General features: G+C 40.6%; 1 protein-coding gene across 1 annotated transcript in view; it reads right to left on the bottom strand.

Moving 5' to 3' along the window:
• The window catches only part of NUP205 (nucleoporin 205), an 85,616-nt gene extending 73,492 nt beyond the window's left edge, over nt 1-12,124 (bottom strand). Inside the window, 4 exon segments of the mRNA XM_030308506.1 lie at nt 1-145; nt 2,788-2,959; nt 4,177-4,319; nt 12,066-12,124. Of these exon segments, the coding sequence (XP_030164366.1) occupies nt 1-145; nt 2,788-2,959; nt 4,177-4,319; nt 12,066-12,093 (488 nt within the window). The 5' untranslated portion in view covers nt 12,094-12,124.
• Nucleotides 12,125-12,766: the final 642 nt, after the last annotated feature.

Below are 12,766 nucleotides of genomic sequence, written 5' to 3'. Positions count from 1 at the left end.
CTGAGTTCAAGGGTCCACGTCTTTCCTCGTCTAGACTGTATCAAGGCTTTCAGGGAATTTGCAATGCACCGCTTTCCATCCCAGTATAAAAGAACAGCTACTAGTCCTCTGGTGAGACCAGGAAAATGGGGCTGTTGGTGCTCTCCTAGAAAAGGGAGTTGAGAAACAATTTAGTAAATACACACGTGTGTTTAGGATGAGACCAAAATGACTATGCCAATGTTCAGTTCAAAGAAATCACAGGACCTCAGGGTTCAAGGGGCCCTAAGGGTCCTCTACTTCAAACACCCGTCTACTGTTTTCCTTCTTCCCTAACATCTACAAGAGGCCATCCAACTTGTGCCAGGACACTGGCAGTAATGGAATTCACCATTTCCCAAACGCTCAATCTCACCTTTATCTCTGATTTCTATGTGCTGGGGAACAATCTTTTGGTCTCACTACTGTCCACTGAATCCAATGTTGTTTAACCCTCTTTCACATGAAATCTTTCCAATATTTGGACGTTTCTTCCCCTCAAGTTTTCTCTGAAAATTAACTTTTCCTGTTTCCAGTTCCCTCACCGTTTTAACTGCTCTCTTTTGAGTAATTTCCACTTTGTCTTTTTTAGTTTCAGTTTCATTTCCTAAGATTGTCTTTTCCCCGTAGCACAATCAGTCCACTCTCTCTCATCCCCAAATTCATTTCACTGCTTCACACTTCTGTGCAGGCCATTTCTTGTGCCTGGATGCCCTTCGTCCTCCTGAATGCACACCTATTCTACTCGACATGTGCCTACTCATATTTCAACACCTACCTTAGGCCGCATGATCTTTATGAAGACTTCTCTGTACACCCTGAGGTCAATTCAATTTAATCTCTTTGCCTCTGGACCATCACTAAATCTTGCATAAACCGGCATTAATGCACCTAATTGTGTCATAATTATTTGTCCCCATGTCTTTCCCAGTTACTAGACTATGAGCTCCTTCACACTAGTTGTTTTATTCATGCTTCTCTTCCTGAAGCCTTAACACAGTGCCTGGCCCATGGTAAAAATAAAATAAATGTTAAATCAAAGTTCTGAGTTAAACTAAAACTGAAGCATATCCAGTTAACATTTCCATCACAGAATGGAAAAACTACCTTCCTCATTCTCAATACCGTACTACTTTTAATGCAGCCTTAGGTCAAAAAGGATTTTGGAAGCCGCATGACATCTTTAAACATATGAAACTTTTTCAATTAAAATGCCCACGAGAATGCAAGCTGGTGCAGCCACTCTGGAAAACAGTATGGAGGTTCCTCAAAAAACTAAAAACAGAACTACCCTGCAACCCAGCAATTGCACTACTAGGCATTTATCCACGGGATACAGGGGTGCTGTTTCGAAGGGACACATGCACCCCCATGTTTATAGCAGCACTATCAACAATAGCCAAAGTATGGAAAGAGCCCAAATGTCCATCGATGGATGAATGGATAAAGAAGATGTGGTATATAGATATATGTATATATACAATGAAATATTACTCGGCAATCAAAAAGAATGAAATCTTGCCATTTGCAACTACGTGGATGGAACTGGGGGGTATCATGCTAAGTGAAATTAGTCAGAGAAAGACAAACATCATATGACTTCACTCATATAAGGACTTTAAGAGACAAAACAGATGAACACAAGGGAAGGGAAACAAAATAATATAAAAACAGGGAGGGGGACAAAACAGAAGAGACTCATAAATATGGAGAACAAACTGAGGCTTACAGGAGGGGTTGTGGGAGAAGGGATGGGCTAAATGGGTAAGGGGCACTAAGGAATCTACTCCTGAAATCACTGTTGCACTATATGCTAACTGATTTGGATGTAAATTTTGAAAAATAAAAAAATTTTAAAAATGCCCATGAGGCTTCTTCACAAGGCTCCTCTGCTATAATGAAAATGAATTGCTTACTTTATGGAAATTTCAACTTTTTCTCTATATAGCAGCCAGAGAAATAATTTCAAATTTTTTCGGGATTATGTAACTCTTCTGCTTAAAGCCCCTGTCAGCAACTTTCCATCGCAATCAATTAGAATAAAATCCAAATAATTTTCCTTGCCTGCAAGACTGAATGTGATCTAATTCCTGCTCTCTCCTTACCCTCCCTCACCCTCCCTGTCTTTGTGAGGCTCCTGCATCCTTCTGTCCATGGTCTTTTTATTCTATAGTGTGCCTTTGGCCTCACCTCAAGCACTTGCTGCTTGGTCTGTCTGGGTCACCAACAACTCTAGTACCCTATCATCATGGAGGTCTCAGGTCATGTGTCCCAGAAAAGCCTTCTCTAAATACCCTATTTAGAGTTGCCCTCTAGCAGTCCCCCATCTCTCTATAGCCCATTGCCTTGTTTTATTTTCTTCCTAGTAGTATTATTAAAATTCTTATTTTTAACCCATTCGCTTATCTGAACCCCCCCACCTCAAAAAGAAACTCCAAAAAAGCAGTGATCTTTCTTTCTTACTCATTCTATGACAATAAATTCTTTGTGCTATAAAATTTGTGAGATGAGCCAATGATTCTTTGCTAGTAAATTACCATGTAAAAGCCTATCTTAAAACAGTTAAATTACCTTTCACAACTTCAGTCACTAAAGCCTTCCCATCAGTCAAAGATAAACAAAAGGAGATGTTTTGAATATGGCTTTTCGAATAAACTGCATCCTTAGAAACTACTCTGGAACCTAAATGATACAACACTATAAATCCCGAGCAAATGACTTTATAGTTCTGTCCTCCCTTACCATAGGGTCAATTAAATGTCAACCTACCAGCGAGGAGAAGCTCAACAGCTGCCAATTCTCCAATATCAAAAAGGTCACTAAGGATAAAGGCTTCTTTAATGAGCTGTTCAGGAAGAAGTCGGGTCCCCTGTTGACCCTGGATGGCGACTCCCTCTGTACTGGCTTTCTGAACCTTTTCGTGTTGTTGGACATTTTTTGGCTACAATGGCAAAAATAAATAAAATCAGGTGATGAAATAGTATCCTGGAGACAAGGTCTTAATTATTACCTAGAGAAGTTAATTCATGATAAGGTAGATTGGTAATGTGACAAAATAAGTACTGTTTATCAGACAATCTACAATTAGACCTTTATGAGGTAACACTTCCTATTCGTTCCAGCACTTTACGCTATTACTACCTTCTCAATAATTGCCCCTGCTAACCTCTGAAATACAAAATTTTGAGAAAGCACAAATAGTATACTATTTTTCAAGTCTGTAAGGAACTTTTCCAGTTATACATTTAATAAATAAAAACATAAGGTCTTCAAGAGGTAAATAACAAATATATACAGGAATTGTTGAATCAATCAGTAGGGCTAGTGATAGTTTATTAGTATATTATGTAAAATGTAGTCTTATTCCCAAAAAAATTCTTACTTGGTTCAGATAGTTAACAAATAACATATAGTATAGAATTATTTGATGGATCACAGTCTTAGAAATTTACATCTGGAAGAAGGCCACATAGGACGTTTAAATCCAACTCCTCTATTAACAGATGGAAAAGCTGATGCCCAGGTAAGTCAGGTGACCTCCCTGTCCTACAACTCTAGTGGTAGAGCCAAGACTGGAACTCAGCTCAACTGGCTCCCAGGGTAGGGCTCTTTCTACTAAAGAGAGAAAAAAAAAAAAAGCTAAAAAGCAAAAGGTCATTTCTGGTAAGACAAACCGGTTCTTGTTAGTCTACAAAAGAAAATTATCAAACAGCAAGGAAAGGAATTTCCAAATAAGAATTCCCTACACTGAAGTATTCTCTTCTTGGTTGAAAGGGATTTCAAGATGCAGTGAGTAAACACACAGGAATTCATTAGTTCAGCTAACACAACTTACATAACATTATGAAGAGTTAAAATGTTGAAAGTGTACCTGGAAATAAACAAAATAATCAATCTTACTGAGCTTAGATATATTAACTATACGTCAGAAATTCCAAGGACACTCACAATTCTGGAATATACTACACTTTATAAATTGCATTCAAATATTACTAAGGTATCTCCTGGCTAGAGACAAATACATATTAACTTCTATGGAGAACAAAAAGAAGATAATAACTGCTCCTAGGAAAAATTACAGTTTTAGAGAAAACTTGAATCAGTGGACTAGGACAAGTACAAAAGCATATCCAAGAAGCAAAAAAGAAAATTTCCTACTGGGTTTCTGAACAGTGAGATGAAGTCAGGTTTGTGTTTCTTCAAGATCATGTCAAGAAGGTGGACAGCTTCAGGTTGTCTTCTCCAAAGAGCATTTCCCACTGTTTGCCAAATGTCTTTGTACGGACCCCACAGACTAGCAGCTTCAAGAAAAAATCGATAAAACCAGCATCAAATACGACACACATGTGGAAAATAACATAAGGTTACTGTCTACATATTTCAGTCACACTCATCATGGCTACTTTTAAATATGCAGAGTTATACATATAAACCAAACATTAATATACAAGCACACATATCAGATTTCTCAAAAACAATATAAGCATCATTTTGTCTAGCTTAATACAACATAAAGTAAATCCCAACTTGAAAGTGGAATATCTGCTATGGTTTTGCCACTTTATTAGCTGTATGACATGGAGCAAGGAAATAACCTCACTAGATGATATCTACATCATAGGGGCAAAAGGATTAAATGAGATAAACTAGGTAAAACACACATTACAGTGACTGGCATATCATAGGCATTCAATAAATACAAGTCCCTATCATCCAAATAAAAGCAGGAGTAGGGACTAAAGATCAGATTTTGTAAAACTTAGCAGCTCAAAAAAAAAAAAAAAAAAAAAGGCAGTTTATTTTGGCTAGGACACTAGCTATTAAAAAACAACACAGAGGGGCACCTGAGTGGCTCAGTCAGTTAAGTGTCCGACTTCAACTCAGGTCATGATCTCACAGTTTGTGAGTTCAAGCCCCGCGTCAGGCTCTGTGCTGACAGCTCAGAGCCTGGGGCCTGCTTTAGATTATGTGTCTCACTCTCTCTCTGACCCTCCCCTGCTCACACTCTGTCTCTCTTTCTCTCTGAAAAATAAAATAAACATTAAAAAAAATTTTTTTTAAAACATAAATATGGAACACTTTTGTAAATTTATATAAGTAATACTGAGCTTTTGCCATGTGCTACTGAGCATGGTTCTGAGCTCTTTCCACGGATTATTTTATTTCAGAACACTATGAGGTCAGCACTCTGTCTTCTTCCATTTTATAGATGTGGAAATTGAGGCAGAGGGGGCAAGAAACTCACCCAGGGACACACTGGATACCTGGGTCATGAACCCTGGCAGTTTGTCATCAGAATGTGCCTTAACTACTAAACTATATTACTTCTATACCTAACATGTGGAAAATGAAAATGTCTGAAATAAATATAGGTATTTCTGACACATCTGGTAAGTGAAATTAAGATCACATCTAGACATACCTAGGCAAATTCATCTAAACTCAGCCAAATTCACTTATCTAAAAATGTCTTATCTAAAAATGTTTCAGCCCATAAATAAACAATAAAATATTATAGGGGACAGGAGAAACAATCTGATCTTTAAAAACTCAAAATCTGGGGCGCCTGGGTGGCGCAGTCGGTTAAGCGTCCGACTTCAGCCAGGTCACGATCTCGCGGTCCGGGAGTTCGAGCCCCGCGTCAGGCTCTGGGCTGATGGCTCAGAGCCTGGAGCCTGTTTCCGATTCTGTGTCTCCCTCTCTCTCTGCCCCTCCCCCGTTCATGCTCTGTCTCTCTCTGTCCCAAAAATAAATAAACGTTGAAAAAAAAAAAATTTAAAAACTCAAAATCAGGGGCGCCTGGGTGGCTCAGTTGGTTGAGCATCCGACTTCGGCTCAGGTCATGATCTCGCAGTTCGTGAGTTCGATCCTCGCGTCGGGGTCTGTGCTGACAGCTCGGAGCCTGGAGCCTGTTTCAGATTCTGTGTCTCCCTCTCTCTCTGCCCCTTCCCCACTCATGCTCTGTCTCTGTCTCTCCAAAATGAATAAAGTTAACAAAAAATTTTTTTAAAAAAAAACCTCAAAATCAAATTCTGGAGACAGAGCATATGTAAGTGAAAAATCTCAATAACAAGAGTACAAAAAAGGGAATATCATTGTTGACACAAAAAAATAAGAATTTCAAAAGATCAAAATGATGGTCAAGAATTTCTAAGGGATGGCTGCACTTGTGCAGCAATTTGGGGAAAATCTGGGTAACAAAGCACAGCCAAGAGAAAGCAAGAGCTAAGGCTCAAAGGCAGGTGCAAAAGTGTAAAAGAGAATTCAAAGAGCCATAGTGGAATTAAAGAGTAACAGCTTTCAAACTTTTGTGACTAGAACCCGCGGTAAGAAATATTCCATATCTCAACCCAGTAACTACATAAAACTGAAAAGTTGTATATAAAATACCAATATTCATTCAATCCATGCACTCTGATATTTTGTATCATGTTATTTTATTCATGAAATAAATTTATGAAATTCATGAAATATATTTTAGACCCACTGTTTGAATAACACTCCCTGAAGACCCAAGTTTCTGTTTGTAAACAATCAGATATGGTGTCCATATGTGTTTATAAAGACTCTGAAAGGGAAACTAGTCAAAACCAGTCACTCCAGAAACGTGGAACTAATCTATAGCCTGAACTGTAAACATGTTTAACTTCTCTCTGAGAAAGCACAAATCCAAACAAACCAGGGAAGTAAGACGGCATGATAATGCAACCTAATTAAATGTGTTAAATGTTCACTGTAGTATAAGCAATATTGTCATAAAAAGACAATGCATTGGGAAAATTCTTTTAAGGGGGAAAATGTGCATGGTGAAGAATAGACTAAACTGGTCAAACCACATCATTCATTCACTTAACAAGTATTTACTGAGGACTTCCTATGTGCCAGGGACTACAGACCAAGCAAGATAGACAGTATGCCAGTCCTCATGGAACTCAGAGATTGACACAGAGGAAGACATTAAACACAGAATTCAAAATATAATGATGAATATAATAAAAGATGATGGAGAACTGCTAGGAGAACATATAAAAGGGAGAACCTAGCCTAACCTAATCTGAAGGGGAGGGCAGGAAGCCATAGGTCTTTGGTGTGGGGATGTGGGAGATGGGAATCAGCAGGTCTAGACCTCACATTAAGAGTAATCAGTCCACTCCCTGCTTTGCTTCCATTCTTGACAATCTTCTGATTAAAAAATATCATTTATTACATAAATTTCTAGAGTAAAAGCTGTGCTGACCAACCAACATGAGTACCCATGCAGATACACTTCTCATTAAAGATCAATAAATTGAAATACTAGTTTACATATCTGTCTTTTCTGAGTCTGATTAGAGAAAATCAATGACTAGGATCCAATCATCTCTGGATACACTAACAAATAAGAGCTCAGGCCTGCCAAAACGAGAACCCAACCCCTAAATCCTGTAGACCACAGTGAGGTACTAGTTGGCTGATGACTAGCTGACTCCCCTAGAGATCATTTTCTTAGCTCTCGATACCTGCAAAGGATAGAGTAGGTTTGAGCCTCAGATTCCAGGCCAAGATGGAATTTTTCCTATTAGTAAGTAGAAAAAGTTTCAAGTAGTACGTGACAACACAAAACTCATACTACAGGGCACTGGTGTGGTTGCTGGATTAAGTAGAACACCGAGTGTCAGGAACCAAGGATGACTGGTGGGTAAGCCGCTAATAAGGTGATACAACCTAAAGGAGGATGAGGGCAGTCAAACCAAAAGAAAAGTCCTGTTAGAAGAGCCAGAACTGGTAACTGATGGGCACGGGGTACAAAAGAAAGGTATCAAGGGGTGCCTGGCTGGCTCAGTCAGTTGAGTATGTGACTCTTGATTTCAGGGTAGTGAGTCTGAGTCACCTGTTAGGTATAGAAATATTTAAAAGTAAAATCTGTAAAAAAAAAAAAAAAAAAAGGTATCAAAAATGACTCCTAGGCCAACTTGAAATCTGCTTTACCACAGGTATTTAAAAATTCTGACGGGGTGCCTGGGTGGCTCAGTGGGTTAAACATCCAACTCTTGATTTCAGTTCATTTCATGATCTCATGGTTTGTGAGTTTGGGCCCCATGTTGGGCTTCACACTGACAGCACAGAGCCTACTTGGGACTCTCTCTCTCACTCTCTCTGCCACTCCCTCCCTCTCTCTTAAAATAAATTAATTAATTAAAAAAAAATCGGGGCACCTGGGTGGCTCAGTCAGTTAAGCATCAGGCTTCAACTCAGGTCATGTTCTCATGGTTGTGGGTTCCGGCCCTGCGTCAGGCTGGCTGCTGACAGCTCAGAACCTGGAGCCTGCTTTGGATTCTGTGTCTCCCTTGCTCTCTGACACTCCCCCCCCCAAAAAATAAACATTAAAAAAATAATAAATAAATAAATAAATAAATAATAAAAATTCTAACAAAGAGCTGACAAAAGTACATTCTCTCTTCTAAAAGTTAACACTTAATATACAACAGAACCTCTGAAGAACCAATAAATTTCTTTGTATTAAGCATACTTAGCCATTATAAGCTGACTGAGTTCTAGAGAAAAATTGCCCCCCTTTTAGGAGACAAGGAGGAATCCATTAACTGGTCAAAAATCTACCAAAAGCCTCATGTCTACTGGCATCCTTAGTCTGTCATTAACATCAATCCACCACAGAAGGTAAGTGCAACAAAGAGCTTTCATTGGTTTGTCTTTCGTTGGCTAATTTTCATAAATATCTTTCTGTGATTACAAATGAAAAGAGGCTATAAATTCTTCCAAATTACTACTTATGTAGTAAGTAAATCATTTACATCAGCAAATCACATTTATTCACTCATTTATCACGTACCAGGTACTGGTGAGCTTACAGTGTAGGCACCAAACACAGTAATCATGTAGCCAGACATAAGGGTAATGTCGAACGCGGCCAAGTGCAATGAAGGAGAGGTACCCAGGGCAAGAGATCACAGAAATTGAGGAACCTGACCTGGTCAAGGAGGTCAGGGAAGGCAAGGATTCCCTGAGTAAGTGATGATTAGGACAAAATCTGAAGATGAAGAATGGAGTTAACTGAAGGGTAGGAGGTAAAGACATGCATTCCAGAAGAGAGGACAGCGCGGGTTCCCATGGTAAAAGGGTACACTGCACTCCCAAAGAAGTGAACAAGCCAAGCGCTAGAGTTCAGAAAACAAGGGTAGGTAAGGGAGGCAACCAGCACAGCAAGCAGAGGTCCCTAGCCCACGTTAAGGATGTTGGTCTACACCCTAAAAGATCAAACAAGATAAAGACTTTAAATGTCTGCTTAGTGCTTAGTGAAACAGAAAAGCAAGTTAACCTTACTGAGAGCTGTTTAGGAGGACGGGAAGAGACTAGAGTGAGTAGAGGAAGAAGGGGTATGGAAATGGTACCAGTGAATAGGGACAAATATCTTGAAAGGTCTAACTGTGAAAAAGAGTAAGAGGACGGTAACTGGAACGAGGCATGAGATCAAGATCAAAAGGGGCTAGCCAATGACTGCCAGTGGCCAGAGGGGGTAAAGAAAAAAGATCAAAAGGGAAGGTAAATGGAAAGAGAAGGGTAACAGGGAGAAGGGCATAAAAGGTGGGATTTAACTTAGATACAGGGAAATGGGTAAAAAGGGTACAGATATATCTAGGTTTCTAGGCTTGGGGGTGAACAGAGAGTTCATGCCTATTGGCTTCTATTTTGTTTGTGACTAAGAGGCTGAGGGGTCAGACGGAAGTTACAGATTTCAAGAGTATGGAAAAGGTCCGAACTAGTCACTGCTCTGAACAGGACGGGGGTGACCAGACTGCCACAGAAGGCCTGGTTGCTTACGATAAGCCTGTACGACCACTCAGCTGGGAGGATGCAGGTCACAATACCAGTAAATCATGCAGCTGCAACTCAAGCATAGGCCTTAGATCCTACAACTTCTATTTTTCCCTGTCTACGTCTGTGTGGTGTGTGTGTGTGTGTGTGTGTGTGTGTGTGCGCGCGCGAGCGCACGTGCACACATGTGGGGTAAAAACCACCTAACGCAGAATCTGCAATCTGAAACATCTTTAAGTGTGCAGCTCAGTACTGTTAAGGGCATTCACACTGTTATACAACAGATGTACAGATCTTTTTTATCTTGCACAACTGAAACTCCACCCGTTTAACAACTCTCCATTTCCCCTTTCCCTCAGGTAACTAACATTCTTTGTTTCTGTGAGATTTGACTACTTTAGATACCAAACACAAAGGGAATCATACAGTATTTATTTTTGTGACTGGCTTACTTCACTTAACAGAACGTCCTCAAGGGTTTATCCATGTTGTAGCATGTGACAGGATTTCCTTTTTAAGGGCAAATAATATCCCATTCCAAGTATATACTACATTTTGTTTATCCCACTCATACATCTATGGCTGTTTATATACACATATATGCATATACGTACATACATATATATATTATATATATATATAATTTATTCTGACTGTTGGCTGTGAAAAATGTTTCTTTTCTATGGTGTCAATTACACACTCCTGTCACAAGTCCTTATTATACAATGGATACTCTTTGCATTAGTGGGTAACTCCTTTTCTTCCTTTCTTCAATAATTTATGTTTACTGATAGTAACTTGGGACATGTACTAAAGAAGGGATATAACCACACATACAACATGCAAGCCCTGCTTTTATGATTACATCTGAGTAGGAGACTGGGACAGCAGTATTAAGAACAGAACTTCATTACCAGCATCCATATACATATAAACTTGATGTAATAAAATGAATTAGGTTGCACTTGTAGTTTAAGTACCTAAGACTGGCTTACCATCATTTGTTGTACAACCTTGGGGAAATTACTTAAACACCCTAAGCCTTTATTTCCCAATCTGTATTTAACAGCAGCTACCCCACAGGTGTACAAAAGGGATTAAATGAGACAATGCAAATAGGATACATAGTACAGTGACTGGGACATACCAGGTGCTCAACAAACACAATCCTTCATCATTATAAAATAATTTATGACCGTGTTTCTGAAATGGTTTGATTTGAAAAACTCACATTTAGACAACTTTACAAGGATATCAGTCCTGTGGAAAGTAGAACGAGCACCCCCACACATACACCAAAAAAAAAAAAAAAGACTGCACAGACAGGAAAAGAAAAAGGGCCCAGTAAATCTCACTCGAGTGAGATTCTCTACTAGCATTTACCACACAGAAACGCTCTTAATTAAACCGAAGAAGCTAACCTCATTCTGAGCAGGAAATTCTCCGCTTTCAGAACCTCTCTACCCTGGGCAGGATTGCCCCGCCCATTAGGCGCCAGGAATTGTAACAATCAAAATGCACCCAACTCTTTCAAAAGATTCTGGAGGCGGTACCGCCCAAAGTTGAGAATCACCAAAAGAGAACCCACCCCAAATCTTCCGGAGCTCGTTTTACTACCTTCTGCATTCTATGCCGCCCAGAAGATCTGCTCCAAAGGCAGAGGGGTATACGGGGGCGCGCCCCACATGCGCAGAGCTGGGAATCACCTGCTGAGTCCGTGGCACCCCCACCCCAGCCACCTTCCAGATTGCAGACTTCATAATCCAAGATCCTCCCTTCCTACACGACCGCTCAACATCCCTGAGGGGCTGCGCTGCCTTCTGAGGTGCTAGCTTTCAGCCTGCGCTCCTGACTGATCATTATCTCGGGTCCTCCGGCCTCACTGCCGGAGACTTGCGTATCTTGGCGAAATCCGGGCCACCGACACAAAATGGAGTGGGGAGTTGAAGGAACAAGGCTCAGCCCCGGGCCGCAAGAGACTGAACGCCGGGTTCCAGTGGACCAAGCCTCCTTGCCTCCACCCTAAAACCCCAACTCGAGGACTGGAGCCGCAGCGCAGACGCGCGCCATTCAAACTGGAGAGGGGTGGGACTCTAGGCCCAGAGCGAGGGAAGAGCAGACACCATCCCAAAGCGGAGGCCTGGACTGCGAGGAACCTCACAGTCCGGATCTCTCCCTGAAGAACCGGACGTTGCCCTGCCCCACAGTTTCCCTTCTGCCCCGGTTGCCCTTACCCGAATTTACCGCCAACAGCGTCGCCATCTTGGAGGCCACTAACGGAGCCCTCCTGCCGCACGGAAGCCCCAGAAAAGGGTGAGGCTGCCCAAAGCTATGCCTGAACAGAGAGGTACCATGCTGTCTCGGAATGGCACGCTCGACACACTCCGGCGGACGAAGACTTAAAAATCTGCCCTAGGTCACATATGTCAATTTTCGCCGCGATATTCTCATTCAAATTAGGCGAGGGCAACCCGTTCCGAGACGCGAAGTCCTCGATATGACGTTAGTCGTGCAGTGCACTCTGGGACTTGTAGTTTCTTTTTAATGATAAATGAAGTTTAAGCGCAACACAAGGCTAATTATTGAAATTACGGCTCTTTATGATATTAAAAAAGCCGTAAACTCAAGTCATTATCTCTATGTCAAATGAAATATTCCTTGCATCTCTCTCTTACTTTGAGGAGTGTAGTGGGGTGCAAGGTATCTAAATGTCAAAAAGCCATTCATTTGATCAGTTACAAACTAGGTTTTCATTACATTTCAATATGTCAAGCAGACTGCGTCAACGTAGTTGCATAGACTGAAACAAATCAAAGTGAAACAAATGATAACTTTTCATTATGACATTTTCAAACGTATACAAAAGTAGAATAACGAACGCCCAGCTTCAATCACGTGGCCAATTCCTGTACTCCACCCCTAACACAAGATATAT

Source organism: Lynx canadensis, chromosome A2 (assembly GCF_007474595.2).
Source record: "Lynx canadensis isolate LIC74 chromosome A2, mLynCan4.pri.v2, whole genome shotgun sequence".
Lineage (NCBI taxonomy): Eukaryota > Metazoa > Chordata > Mammalia > Carnivora > Felidae > Lynx > Lynx canadensis.
Note: the sequence above shows the minus strand (reverse complement) of the source record. Positions and strands in the feature narration are given on the sequence as shown.